General features: G+C 39.4%; 1 protein-coding gene and 1 pseudogene across 1 annotated transcript in view; one reads left to right on the top strand and one right to left on the bottom strand.

The window, feature by feature from the left end:
• The window catches only part of SMAD2 (SMAD family member 2), a 961,241-nt gene that overhangs the window by 54,175 nt on the left and 894,756 nt on the right, over positions 1-12,310 (bottom strand). The window contains exon 3 of the mRNA XM_049781559.1: positions 2,497-2,785. Within this exon, the coding sequence (XP_049637516.1) occupies positions 2,497-2,732 (236 nt within the window). The 5' untranslated portion in view covers positions 2,733-2,785. The remainder of the gene's footprint in view (positions 1-2,496; positions 2,786-12,310) is intronic.
• LOC126021034 (uncharacterized) lies at positions 4,750-4,875 on the top strand (annotated as a pseudogene).

The following is a 12,310-nucleotide window of genomic DNA, read 5'->3' as shown; positions in this document are numbered from 1 at the left end:
TGCTCAGGAGTCACTACTGAGTGGTTGGAGGTGATCAGTGGACCATACAGGATACTGGGGAATTGAACTTGGGTAGGCTGTGTGCAAGGCAAGTTCCCTGCCACTAGTACTATCGCTCCAGCCCCTCAAAGACTCTATTTTAACTCCAGTAGGAGCTTATCAGACATATGAGTATTTAATACACGTTACTGTCAGTATTATGAGATAAAAAATTAATTTAAGTTTTTAGGCCACAGCTGATAGTACTCAGGATCACTCTTGTTTTTTGTTTTTGTTTTTGTTTTTTTTGGGGGGCCAAACCCAGCGGTGCTCAGGGGTTACTCCTGGCTGTCTGCTCAGAAATAGCTCCTGGCAGGCATGGGGGACCATATGGGATGCCGGGATTCAAACCAACCACCTTAGGTCTGGATTGGCTGCTTGCAAGGCAAACACCTCTGTGCTATCTATCTGGGCCCTCAGGATCACTCCTGGAAGACTTGAGGGGACCATCTGGAATGCCAGTGAATTAATAAGTCAGTCTCAAGAACCCTACCACCAGCAATAAAATCACTCCGGACCAAAAAAATTAAACATTCTTAACCAATTCATTAGCAAAGCCTATTCAATTTATCCAAATTACATTGAAGATGTTAACACAGCCACCATGTCAGCAAAGCTTCCAACTTCTCCCCATCTAGTCTTTATTTCTTTGTGTCTCTGCTTTCAAATCTCACCCCACACATACACACACAAACACTCTTCCCACCAGTTATCTCTATCATGTCCCTGCTTACAGAACTCTCTCCCTTCCTTCACCTCTCAAACAAACAAAAATTCTTCCCAACAAGTCAGTTGTCTGCAACAACCAGAGTGATCTTTGTAAAATAAAATGTAAATAAATCTGGGCCCAGAGAGATAGCACAGCGGTGTTTGCCTTGCAAGCAGCCGATCCAGGACCAAAGGTGGTTGGTTCGAATCCCGGTGTCCTATATGGTCCCCTGTGCCTGCCAGGAGCTATTTCTGAGCAGACAGCCAGGAGTAACCCCTGAGCACCGCCGGGTATGGCCCAAAAACCAAAAAAAAAAAAAAATATTCTTTTTTTCTGACTTCTATTATATTTAGACTAGCTAGACTCAAATTCCCACAATGCCTTATCAGACCCTATATACACTGACTGCTTTCAAGCTTCACAACTCATTTTTTTGTAGCCCATCTCTACTGAGTTCTTTTTAATAGCTCAACCCCAAAACAGTTCTCCCTTTGGTATCTTTATCCTGACCTTCCTGTCGAAAGAACTTTTCCCTGAGCTAGCAGCTACTAAGTCAGTGTCACAATCAAATCCAGTGCAGTTTTTAATACTCTACTCATTATCTCCTTTGTACTCATTACCACCTCAAGTAAATATGTCCTCTTATTTACTATCCTGCGAAATTTTGTTTTGTTCATCATTATATTCCATGTATCTAGAAAGGGTAATGTTCTCAAAGGAAATACTCATAAGCATGCATGAAACACAAGAATAAATCAAGAGATATGACTCATTTACAATATTCATAAAATCAATTCAATAAATCAATAACTAACCTGCCAAACAAAGCAGGAAGCAATCTATTAGTATCTGCAAGGCGATCAGCTTGCAGTACTTGGTCTGTTATAAATTCTAGAGTGCATATATCCCAGACTTCATTGGAAACATGTTCAGAAGAACATTTTCATTTACAGTAAATATATGCAAGCCTACATGTATGACAATGATTGTCTGAGAAAAATGCAAAATGTTGCATTGCAAAGATTTTTTAATTTTATTTTATTGAAACAATTGTGATCCACAGAAATCCTTTATAGTTACAATGCAAAATTTAATGCAAACAGAAAGCAGTAAAACATTTAAAAATCACTTGCTACTTTTTTTAAGCAGATTTTTACAATGATGCTTATCTGTAAAACATTTACACTGTTAATGCCTCTTAACAAATCCAACCTCTAACTATTGTTCAAAAACACAACCCAAAATATTTATGAAGCTGTTTCCCATAACTGGTCTTATGGCTGCAGTGTGATGCTACACCTCACAAAACTGCAACATGCATCATCGTGTTAAGTCTTAATTCCTAATTAATAAAGTGATGACCAAGGGGGAAGAAGATTGTCAATCACTGCTGCAGTCGAGCTAGAGAAGCATTTGATTCTTAAATCAAGTGTCATTCAATCACAGTAATCAGACTAACTACAATGAAGCAATTAGGTATTAAAGGAAATGAAGACAATGAAGATAAAACAAAATTGAAGAATTTAATTTTGCTTGATCAAACCTTCTCATTGTTCAAGAAAGTAATTTATAAAATAGACACGTTGAGCTAGTAAAACAAAATTAGTATGACAGGTTAGAAATAGCTGTCATATTTTAATAAGTACTGCTTACAGATGATTTTAAAGTTAATAAAATCCAGTAACTTTCCTAGACTCCTTTAAGCAAATTTCCAGAGTCTGTATCATCAAATCTCTTAGAACACTTACCTTGGTATGGTAACGCATTTAGTATTACAGTTTTGAGTGGTGATGGCTTTCTCAAGCTCATCTAATCGTCCCGTTTTCTTTAGCTTCTTCACCAAACTTTTAACTGCTTTCTCACACCACTTCTCTTCCTGTCCATTCTGCTCTCCTCCCCCTGCTCCTCCAGATCCCCCTGCAGATTTCTTCCATCCCAGCAGTCTCTTCACAACTGGCGGAGTGAATGGCAAGATGGACGACATGTTCTTATCACGGGTAGCAATCCACACCAAGAATATAGCCTCCTTTATCTAACCTAGAATAACAGAGAAAGATTAAGAGACTTAACTTTAACATTCAATATGATTTCAACACAGCACTGAGAGCAAAATACAATGAGATAGAAATCTAAAGTATTACTTTCACAACAGTCTCAGAAATTCTCTCCACCCATGAAAAAATCTTTGTTAATTTCAACAAACTGTGGAAATAAGCCCTTCTGACAAGGCATTTATAGGCACAAGTCTGTGAACAAATATCTTTATAAAACTTGAATAAACATGGGACCGGAGATAGCATGGAGGTAGTTTGCCTTGCATGCAGAAGGTCGGTGGTTTGAATCCCGGCATCCCATAGGGTCCCCCAAGCCTGCCAGGAGTGATTTCTGAGGTCAGGAGTAACCCCTGAGTGCTGCTGGGAGTGACCCAAAAACCAAAAATACAAACAAACAACAACAAAAACATCAACCTGAATAACCTTAACACTATCAATACTATTTTAACTTTGGTTTTTCAGGGGTGGGACACAACCAGTAATGCTCAGGGATTATTCTTGACTCTGCAAGGGGAACTATGTAGCACAAGGATCAAACCCAGGCAGGCCTCTAGCATATATTGTGTTTATTTTGATGAACTATCTCCCTAGCCCCTACACTTTAATTTCTTTTTTTTTTTTTTTTTTTTTTTTTGCCTTTTTGGGCCACACCCATTTGATGCTCTGGGGTTACTCCTGGCTAAGCGCTCAGAAATTGCCCCTGGCTTGGGAGAACCATATGGGACACCGGGGGATCGAACCACGGTCCCTCCTTGGCTAGCACTTGCAAGGCAGACACCTTACCTCTAGCACCACCTCACCAGCCCCCCTACTTTAATTCTTAATAACATCAATAATTGTAACATTTTCACCAAAACATTTACTCCCTTTCTTAAACTTCAGTAAGTTCTCAAAATACTTAACAAAAAAAAAAGTTTTTAATTAACAGGCTCATTCTCTCAAAGCTTTAAACTTGTAAAACTGATTAAATATCATAGTGAATGTAAAGTTATAAAGAGAGAATACACACAAAGTCAAATAAACAAAAATAAAATGATAATACAGGGTCTGGAGCAATAGCACAGCAAACAGGGTGTTTGCCTTGCACGTAGCTCAATTCCCAGCATTCCATATGATCCCCCAGCCTGTCGTGAGTAGTTTCTGAACCCTGGCCAAAACCAAAAATAAATTAAATAATTATTTTAATGGTAACAGTATAAAGAAAAGGTCTTTTATCATTGCTTGAAGATTTAACTGAGACTATTTTAAAATACCTGTAAGCAACAATGTACCTCTAGTAACAAAATATAATTCCTTTTCCCACAGCAAGGTTCTGTTCTTTAAAATCTTTTAAAATTTCTTCATTCTGCTCATGTATACCTCAGTATAAAACTTAAAATGGGACCGGAGCAATGGCGCAGCAGTAGGGCATTTGCCTTGCACGCTGCTGACCCAGGACGGACCGTGGTTCAATCCTGTGTCCCCAAGCCAGGAACAATTTCTGAGCGCATAGCTATGAGTAACCCCTGAGCGTCATTTGCTGTGGCCCCAAAATCCAAAAAAAAAAAAAAAAGAAAGAAAAAAACTTAAAAATGGTGGCCAGAGCATTGCAGCAGCGTGCTTCCCTTGCATGCGGCTGACTAAGGACGAACCCAGGTTTGATTCCCAAGTGCAGATGCTGTGTGTGGCCCAAAAACCAAAACCAAACAAACAAACAAAAACTTTAAATGGTATCCAAATGGTATCCCTTGAGATTAATCACCTGGATTTCTAAAGATTTAAACCATGACCGCTACCGCTACCTGTCTTTTCCCCAATCCTAAAAATATCTTAGCACTAACTCAAAGGGCTAGTGTGCATACTTTCCATGTGGAGGGCCTTGCTTGATACCAGACAACATTAACAACCTCCTACATACTGTGCCTCTAGGCTCAGTGTGTGCTCCACCACACACTTTATTTTTCTCCAGTGCAAACTTAACCATTGACTGCATGGTTCTGCAGAAGTGAGGGAAACTTGGTTTGTAAGTACACAAGTTATACAAATGTTTAACCTCTGGTGCTACTGTGTTGCCCATTCTATCCATTCACACACAGTAAGAACCTCAGTTAAATTTCAATGTCAATGGCTTTAATCTCAAAAGGATTCAAAAACATTTATCATTTAAGAAACTTGGTTCTGAGAAATACTATAATCTGCTAATGTGAAAATAACAAACTTTATCATTAATTTGCCAGACTATGTATTAGAAATTATTCCATGACAGGAATTCCACTCTAACCAGGATGCAGATACAGTAGGTATCACTTTCATACTGAAAACACAAAGCACAAAAGCTAAAAACTCTGGCATTTTCTGAACCCATCAAAGTGAAGGTCTAAAGTGAAAAGAAATTAACTAAAGTTACAGTATCAGGGATTGATAGAGAGGACTAAGAAAAGTCTGTTTTCTGGTGAAATAGCAACAAATGAATGAATATTCCCACCATAGATCAAAATAAGAAAAACCAGCCAAAGCATTAATTCTTTTTCTTTTTTTTTTTTTTTTTTTTTTTTTTTTTGGTTTTTCGGGCCACACCGGTTTGATGCTCAGGGGCTACTCCTGGCTAAGTGCTCAGAAATTGCCCCTGGCTTGGGGGGACCATACGGGACGCCGGGAGATCGAACCACGGTCCGTCCTACGCTAGCACTTGCAAGGCAGGCACCTTACCTCTAGCGCCACCTCGCCGGCCCCGCATTAATAAATTCTTCTTTTTTTTTTTTTTTTTTTTTTTTTGGTTTTTGGGCCACACCCGGCGTTGCTCAGGGGTTACTCCTGGCTCCCTGCTCAGAAATAGCTCCTGGCAGGCACGGGGACCATATGGGACACCGGGATTCGAACCAACCACCTTTGGTCCTGGATCGGCTGCTTGCAAGGCAAACACCACTGTGCTATCTCTCCAGCATTAATAAATTCTAACACAGGCTGACATACTACAATTCCAAAGATCTAACAAATCTGCACTACCCAATCCATTCATTCCCAGAGGTCTTCACTGAATGCTTAATCAGATATACCAAAAAATATGGGGGTAGAAGGTCTGGTTGAAACTCTGTAATAGAGTCTAAGAAATTTATAGTCTTCTTTAAAAAAAAAATAAAAAGAAAGAAAGAAAAATTTAAAGTCTTCAAATACAAGGAATCAGCTTTCTGTAATTTACTGTGGGTGGGAATAGGCAGGAGAGAAATAAATTCAAGAGACCAGATATTCAAATGCCAAGGTTAGAGGTCAGACAAAAGAGCTGAGGGAAAAACTTCCATTTAGATGGCTCAGAATGTTGGATTACCATGGCTAATGTAGAGAAGAGCTTCTAAGAAGAAACCCCTGGAAAGTACAAGTATAGAATTATCTTACCAGGCCCAAAAATCTGGAATAGAATTGGACAGAAGAGGAACTATAAAACACCTCTAGAATGACCAAAGTGATGACTAATAAGAACATATGGCTTAGAAGGCTGAAGGCTTAGATATAAAGCACAAAGAGATTACTAAAATTATACTCAGATAACAATCTTCCAGTAAGTAAACTCTTAATCCTGCTTTCATAATACTTGAACTAAATCAAACTAAAGTGGCAACAAAGCCCAATCTAGCTCAACTACATATCATAATGACCTAGCCCCATGATCTGACAAAGAAATGAAGGATAAAAATTTATCTTAACCCAGTTTTAAACAAATGTTTAACATTCAATAAAAAAAATTACAACACATAGAGCAGCAAACTGTAGCCAAAAGACAAAATTATCAATGTAATCTGAGGCCAGATCACCAAAAATAAAGAAGTATAGAATCAGACATTTAAAAAAATTTTTTTTTGGTTTTTTGGGCCACATCTGCAGCACTACTGGCAGGCTCAGGGCACCATCTGAGATGCCAGGAGTTGAATTTAGGTACATCCCAGGTAGGCCACGTGCAAGGCAAATGCCTTACCACTGTGCTATCACTCCAGCCCCGAATAGTAAAAATTTTAATGGATTAAAAATACCAGACAAGGGCCCGGAGAGATAGCACAGTGGCGTTTGCCTTGCAAGCAGCCGATCCAGGACCAAAGGTGGTTGGTTCGAATCCCGTTGTCCCATATGGTCCCCCGTGCCTGCCAGGAACTATTTCTGAGCAGACAACCAGGAGTCACCCATGAGCACCGCCGGGTGTGACCCAAAAACCAAAAAAAAAAAAAAAAAAAAAAAAAAAAACCAGACAAGGGGCCAGTGAGGTGGTGCTAGAGGTAAGGTGTCTGCCTTGCAAGCCCTAGCCAAGGAAGGACTGTGGTTTGATCCCCTGGCATCCCATATGGTCCCCCCAAGCCAGGGGCAATTTCTGAGCGCATAGCCAGGAGTAACCCCTGAGATTCAAACGAGTGTGGCCAAAAAAAAAAAAAAAAAAGACCAGACAAAACTGAGCCTTGAGCATAAAGTAAACAATCCAAAATAAAATAAAAGAGGGAAAAATATTTAGGTGAAGAAAAGCCCCTCAATATCCAATACTAAATTGTCAGTTGACTTAACTGGAGTTCCAGAGAGAAAAGAACATGGTATAGAAAAAATACAAGAAATAACCAAGAACTCTACAAAAGTATAGGCAACTATTAACCCATTTATGCAAAGAAAGTCATAATTATTCTATTTCATATCAAAGGAAAAATTTAAATGGCTGAATTAGTATGACAGTAAATAAGAATGACAAAAAAAGGCAAAAGCACATTATTAATATAAGTGATCACTTAGAAGATACAAATTCAAATCACAATGTAGTATCATTCACACCACCTAGAATGGCTCAGAATATTCTGACACCATCAAACGTTGGAGATTATGCAGAGTACTGAGTATACTAGTTTCCTACTGTGCTCTTAAATAACCCAGATTTACCAATAAATTTCACCATATGAGGCATTCTAGTTCCTTCTGGAGAGTTTGCTGGGAAAATTCATTTCTTTGCCTTTTTCAGATTCTAATAGCTTCCAGTTTTCCTTGACTTGTGCCTTTCTTCCATCTTCAAAGAACATCACTCCAAACTTCACCTCCACTAACAGGACATCTAGATAAATCACAATTATTTTCCAATCTCAAAATATTTAAGGTTCTGGACTTGGTTATATAGAGCAATTAGAACACATAACACTGATGTGCATTTAAAATAGTATATGATGTTTAGAAAAAACTGGTGTTAAAAAAAAAAAAAAAACTACCCTATTATAGTAATTCTATTCCTTAACTTACATTTAAGGGAAGGAAAAGCATATAACAAAGAGACATTAAATATGTGCATAGCAATGATGGGCATTAATAGCCTGTAACTATAAAAATCCAAATATTAACGAGAAAATTAAAAACAAATATGGTAAATGCATATAAAGGAATGCTGCTCAGAAATGAAAATAAGTGAACTTACAACCTTCACAACATGGAAGAACCTCACAAACATCCTGTTAAGCAAAAGATTTACAAATACTGATTCCATTTGCTATGTCTTCCAATAAGTGGAACAAATCTAGTTAACAAAGTTAAAATGACTGATTTGGTAGAGTGATAATGTACAAATGGTCATATGGACCAAGAACTTTCTGAGATGGAAAAATGCTACCGGTCTTACATTGAGAAATAATGTTAGCACATAATTATCAAAACTCATTGAACTGGGCCCGGAGAGATAGCACAGTGGTGTTTGCCTTGCAAGCAGCCGATCCAGGACCAAAGGTGGTTGGTTCAAATCCCGGTGTCCCATATGGTCCCCCGTGCCTATCAGGAGCTATTTCTGAGCAGACAGCCAGGAGTAACCCCTGAGCACCGCCGGGTGTGACACCAAAAAAAAACAAAAAACAAAAAACACAAAAACTCATTGAACTGGGACCCGAGTGGTAGCACAAGGGCGTTTGCCTTGTACGAGGCTGACCCAGGAAGGACCTGGGTTCAATCCCCGACACCCCATATAGTCCACAGAGCCAGGAGTAACCCTTGAGCACTGCCAGGTGTGGCCCCAAAACAAACAAAAAACCACATTGGACTGAACAGTGAAAGTTTGGACATTTAATCATATATAAATTACAATTCTAAAAATTATAAAATCAGGGCAAGTAGAGTTAATTAATTCCTATAGTAGCAAAGATACAAAGGTTTTAAGACCTCAATCTTTTAAAATGCCAACATAATCTATAAATTTCAGAAAGGGAGGAGTTTGGAATTGGCCAAAGTAAGCCTGTGGGTATCAATCCTCAGCCTGTAGGTAATTACAAGCTCACAATCTAACTAATAATCATATATAAACACTGCTCAAAGGAAAAAGCAATGGGTTTGTAACCTCAATTCAAAACTATTTTAAGAACCTCCCAAAGGAGCCTGAGCGGATAGATAGCACAGCCATAGGGTGTTTGCCTTGCACTCAGCTGATCCAAGACAGTCCAGCATCCCATAGGGTCCCCCCCGCCCCCCCAGCCAGGAGCGATTTCTGAGCTCTATCAAGTGTGGCCCAAAAACCCAACAAACAAAAATAAAAAAATAAATTAAAAAAACTGGCAGATTACATAAATATATCTGGCTAAAGAAGCATTTTTAGAAGGGTCTCATAGAGCCATCAAATGCTACACCCTGACACTCAAAATACGCGTTAGTGTGCATGCACAACTACCCTGGCCTGCCTGCCTGCCTGCCTGCCTGCCTGCCTGCCTGCCTGCCTGCCTGCCTGCCTGCCTTCCTCCTTCCCTCCCTCCCTCCCTCCCTCCCTCCCTCCCTCCCTCCTTCCTTCCTTTCTTGGTTTTTGGGTCACACCAGGCAGTGCTCAGGGGTTGCTGCTGGCTGTCTGCTCAGAAATAGCTTCTGGCAGGCATGGGAGACGATATGGGATGCCGGGATTCGAACCAACCACCTTAGGTCCTGGATCTGCTGCTTGCAAGGCAAACACAGCTGTGCTATCTCTCCGGCCCCTACCCTGGTATTCTTGTTGTAGTTCAGATTTTAACCATTTGAAAATAGTAAATTGGATATGATTTTTTTTAGTAGTACAACTACAGTGGTGGGAAAGTGGCAGTTGGTTCAGAATTAGAGAACTAGCCCACTAGAGTAACAATAAAAACTGAGCAAGCAGCAGTTAATGTATGGTAGTAGTCACTGAAAGTAAATAGTGTAGTATACATTTTACAATATGACCAAATGAAACAAGCATAAAACCCCATCAAATACACAATAACTCCCTAAAAAATCAGAAGTTTGGGACTGCTAGGCAACATAAAGTAAATAAACTGGACCGGCAGCTGAATTCCCTAAACTGTGCCACAAAGTATACAGCAGGAGATCAAGGCACATAGATCACATAGATCTACAATACCAGGTGACACAGAGCACAAAGAACGTGCTTACTAATTCAACCTTTGGAAGGGAGAGGTAGCACAAAAATGACATCAGCTCAGAAGTTGAAAGACCATGTATACTAGGCAGAAGTTCAATACGTAGAAAACATTCTAGATGTTTTAAAAAGATGTACAGGAGCCGGAGTGATATTACAGCGGTAAGGAGTTTGCCTTGCATGCAACCAACACAGGATGGACAGAGGTTGGAATCCTGGCATCCCATATGGTTCCCCCTGAGCTTGCCAGGTGTGATTTCTGAGCACAGAGCCAGGAATAAACTCTGAGCCAGGTGTGACCCAAAAAAAAAAAAAAAAAAAAAAACCACAAAAAGAGTAAAATAAAATAAAAATAAAAAGAAGTATGTACTAAGAGGGGAGCTATGATAGGCCATTCTAGCTGAAAAGCTTAAGACAGCTGAGAAAATTACTATTTCAGGTACAATTCATGTTAGTGACCATCTGAATCCGGAAAAGAGTGACTCAGAGATAACTGCTGGTAATTAACAAGCCTGTGTAATGATCATTAATCACTACTTGGAATACAGAAAGAGAAGCAAATCTGAAGGCTAAGGTTACAAGGAGAGTATTATACATGGCTTTACATTAAGTAAATAGCCCAAAACTAGGAGGAACTAGAGAAGACAGCAGGGACTCAGAGTGTTCAAGTAAGGCAATAACTGAGCAGTTTAACCCTCGGTATGTTTCTGAGCTTTGTTCATTTTATTCCTTTTCCTTCCACACACCAACAGTCTCTTCACAGTAAAACTGTGGGTTTTACTCTGCTTTTGTAAATACTGACAGGAAAAGCAAAATATGACTATATATATATATATATATATATATATATATAAGTACCTATACCTTTGGTTGAACAGATCCATCCATTCATAAAAAATCCACTCTGAAAACATAGAAAGTCAATTTGCATCAGCCGCAAAAATTTTTAGAAAGGTCACTGGTGTTAGTGAAGAATCAGGGGAGTGAGCTTGCTGCTAAACACTTGGGTTAAGAGAAAAGTCTATGTTGAGGATCTTGAGGATCTTAAGTTCTTCATGAAAATAAAAACATGAGTAATTCAAGGCTACTGCAGATCATCTGAATGACCTTATGTCCTGGTTCTGATTTCACAAGATTTCAGTGTCCGTGTGTCTAAGAACAGTTGGAAGTAGTTTTTTTTTTCTCCCCATATCTTGGTAACTAACATTAACTAACTAGTTATGCAATGACTTTTTTTTTCCAGTAGTGCTAGTAATACATTTCAACCACTACCCCTTTTCTTTCAAAGATCTAAGTATGGTACTTAGTAGCCAACTGCCTTAAAATGTAAATAGATTGAATTTAAATCTTCTGAAGGAGTCAATGTCAGCATGTTCCATTATGAACACAAGAGAATAAAAAGACCTGTATTTTTTATCAAGTTGCTATTAAAATATTATTATAAAGTAAGTTCCCTTCAATCGAGTAACAGCAAGTTCTACTGCAGGAGTCTCATTTATGGCCCTGCCCTAAAGGAATCTTTTTTTGTCTTGGTTTGTTTTAGTTGTTTGGGTCACACCCCCCAATGTTCAAGGCTTACTCCTGACTTTGCACTCAAGGATCACCCCAACTTTGCCTCCTGCGGCCCCCAGGTAGTCTACTGGTTAGAATTTTCAGTATTTTCAAGAATTCAAAATCGGGGCCAGAGAGATAGCACAGCAGTAAAGCATTTGCCTTGCATGCAGAAGGTCACTGGTTCGAATCCCGGCATCCCAGATGGTCCCCCGAGCCTGCCGGGGCGATTTCTGAGCGTAGAGCCAGGAATAACCCCTGAGCATTGATTGCCAGGTGTGACCCAAAGAAAACAAAAAAACAAACAAAAAAAGAATTCAAAATCATGGGGCCGGAGAGGTGGCGCTAGAAGTAAGGTGTGTCTGCCTTGCAAGCACTGGCGTAGGATGGACCGTGGTTCGATCCCCCGGCCAATATGGTCCCCCCCAAGCCAGGAGCCATTTCTGAGCGCGTAGCCAGGAATAACTGGAGCATCAAACGGGTGTGGCCCAAAACCAAAAAAAAAAAAAAATCAAAATTAAGTTCAGATGCTAATTCTGTTCCAAACTTCAGCAAATATAACTCATATTTCACCAGAAAAGATCTTTATCTTTACAGTTA

Source organism: Suncus etruscus, chromosome 10 (assembly GCF_024139225.1).
Source record: "Suncus etruscus isolate mSunEtr1 chromosome 10, mSunEtr1.pri.cur, whole genome shotgun sequence".
NCBI classification, from domain to species: domain Eukaryota; kingdom Metazoa; phylum Chordata; class Mammalia; order Eulipotyphla; family Soricidae; genus Suncus; species Suncus etruscus.
The sequence above is the reverse complement of the archived record's forward strand: the minus strand, read 5'-3'. Positions and strand labels throughout refer to the sequence as shown.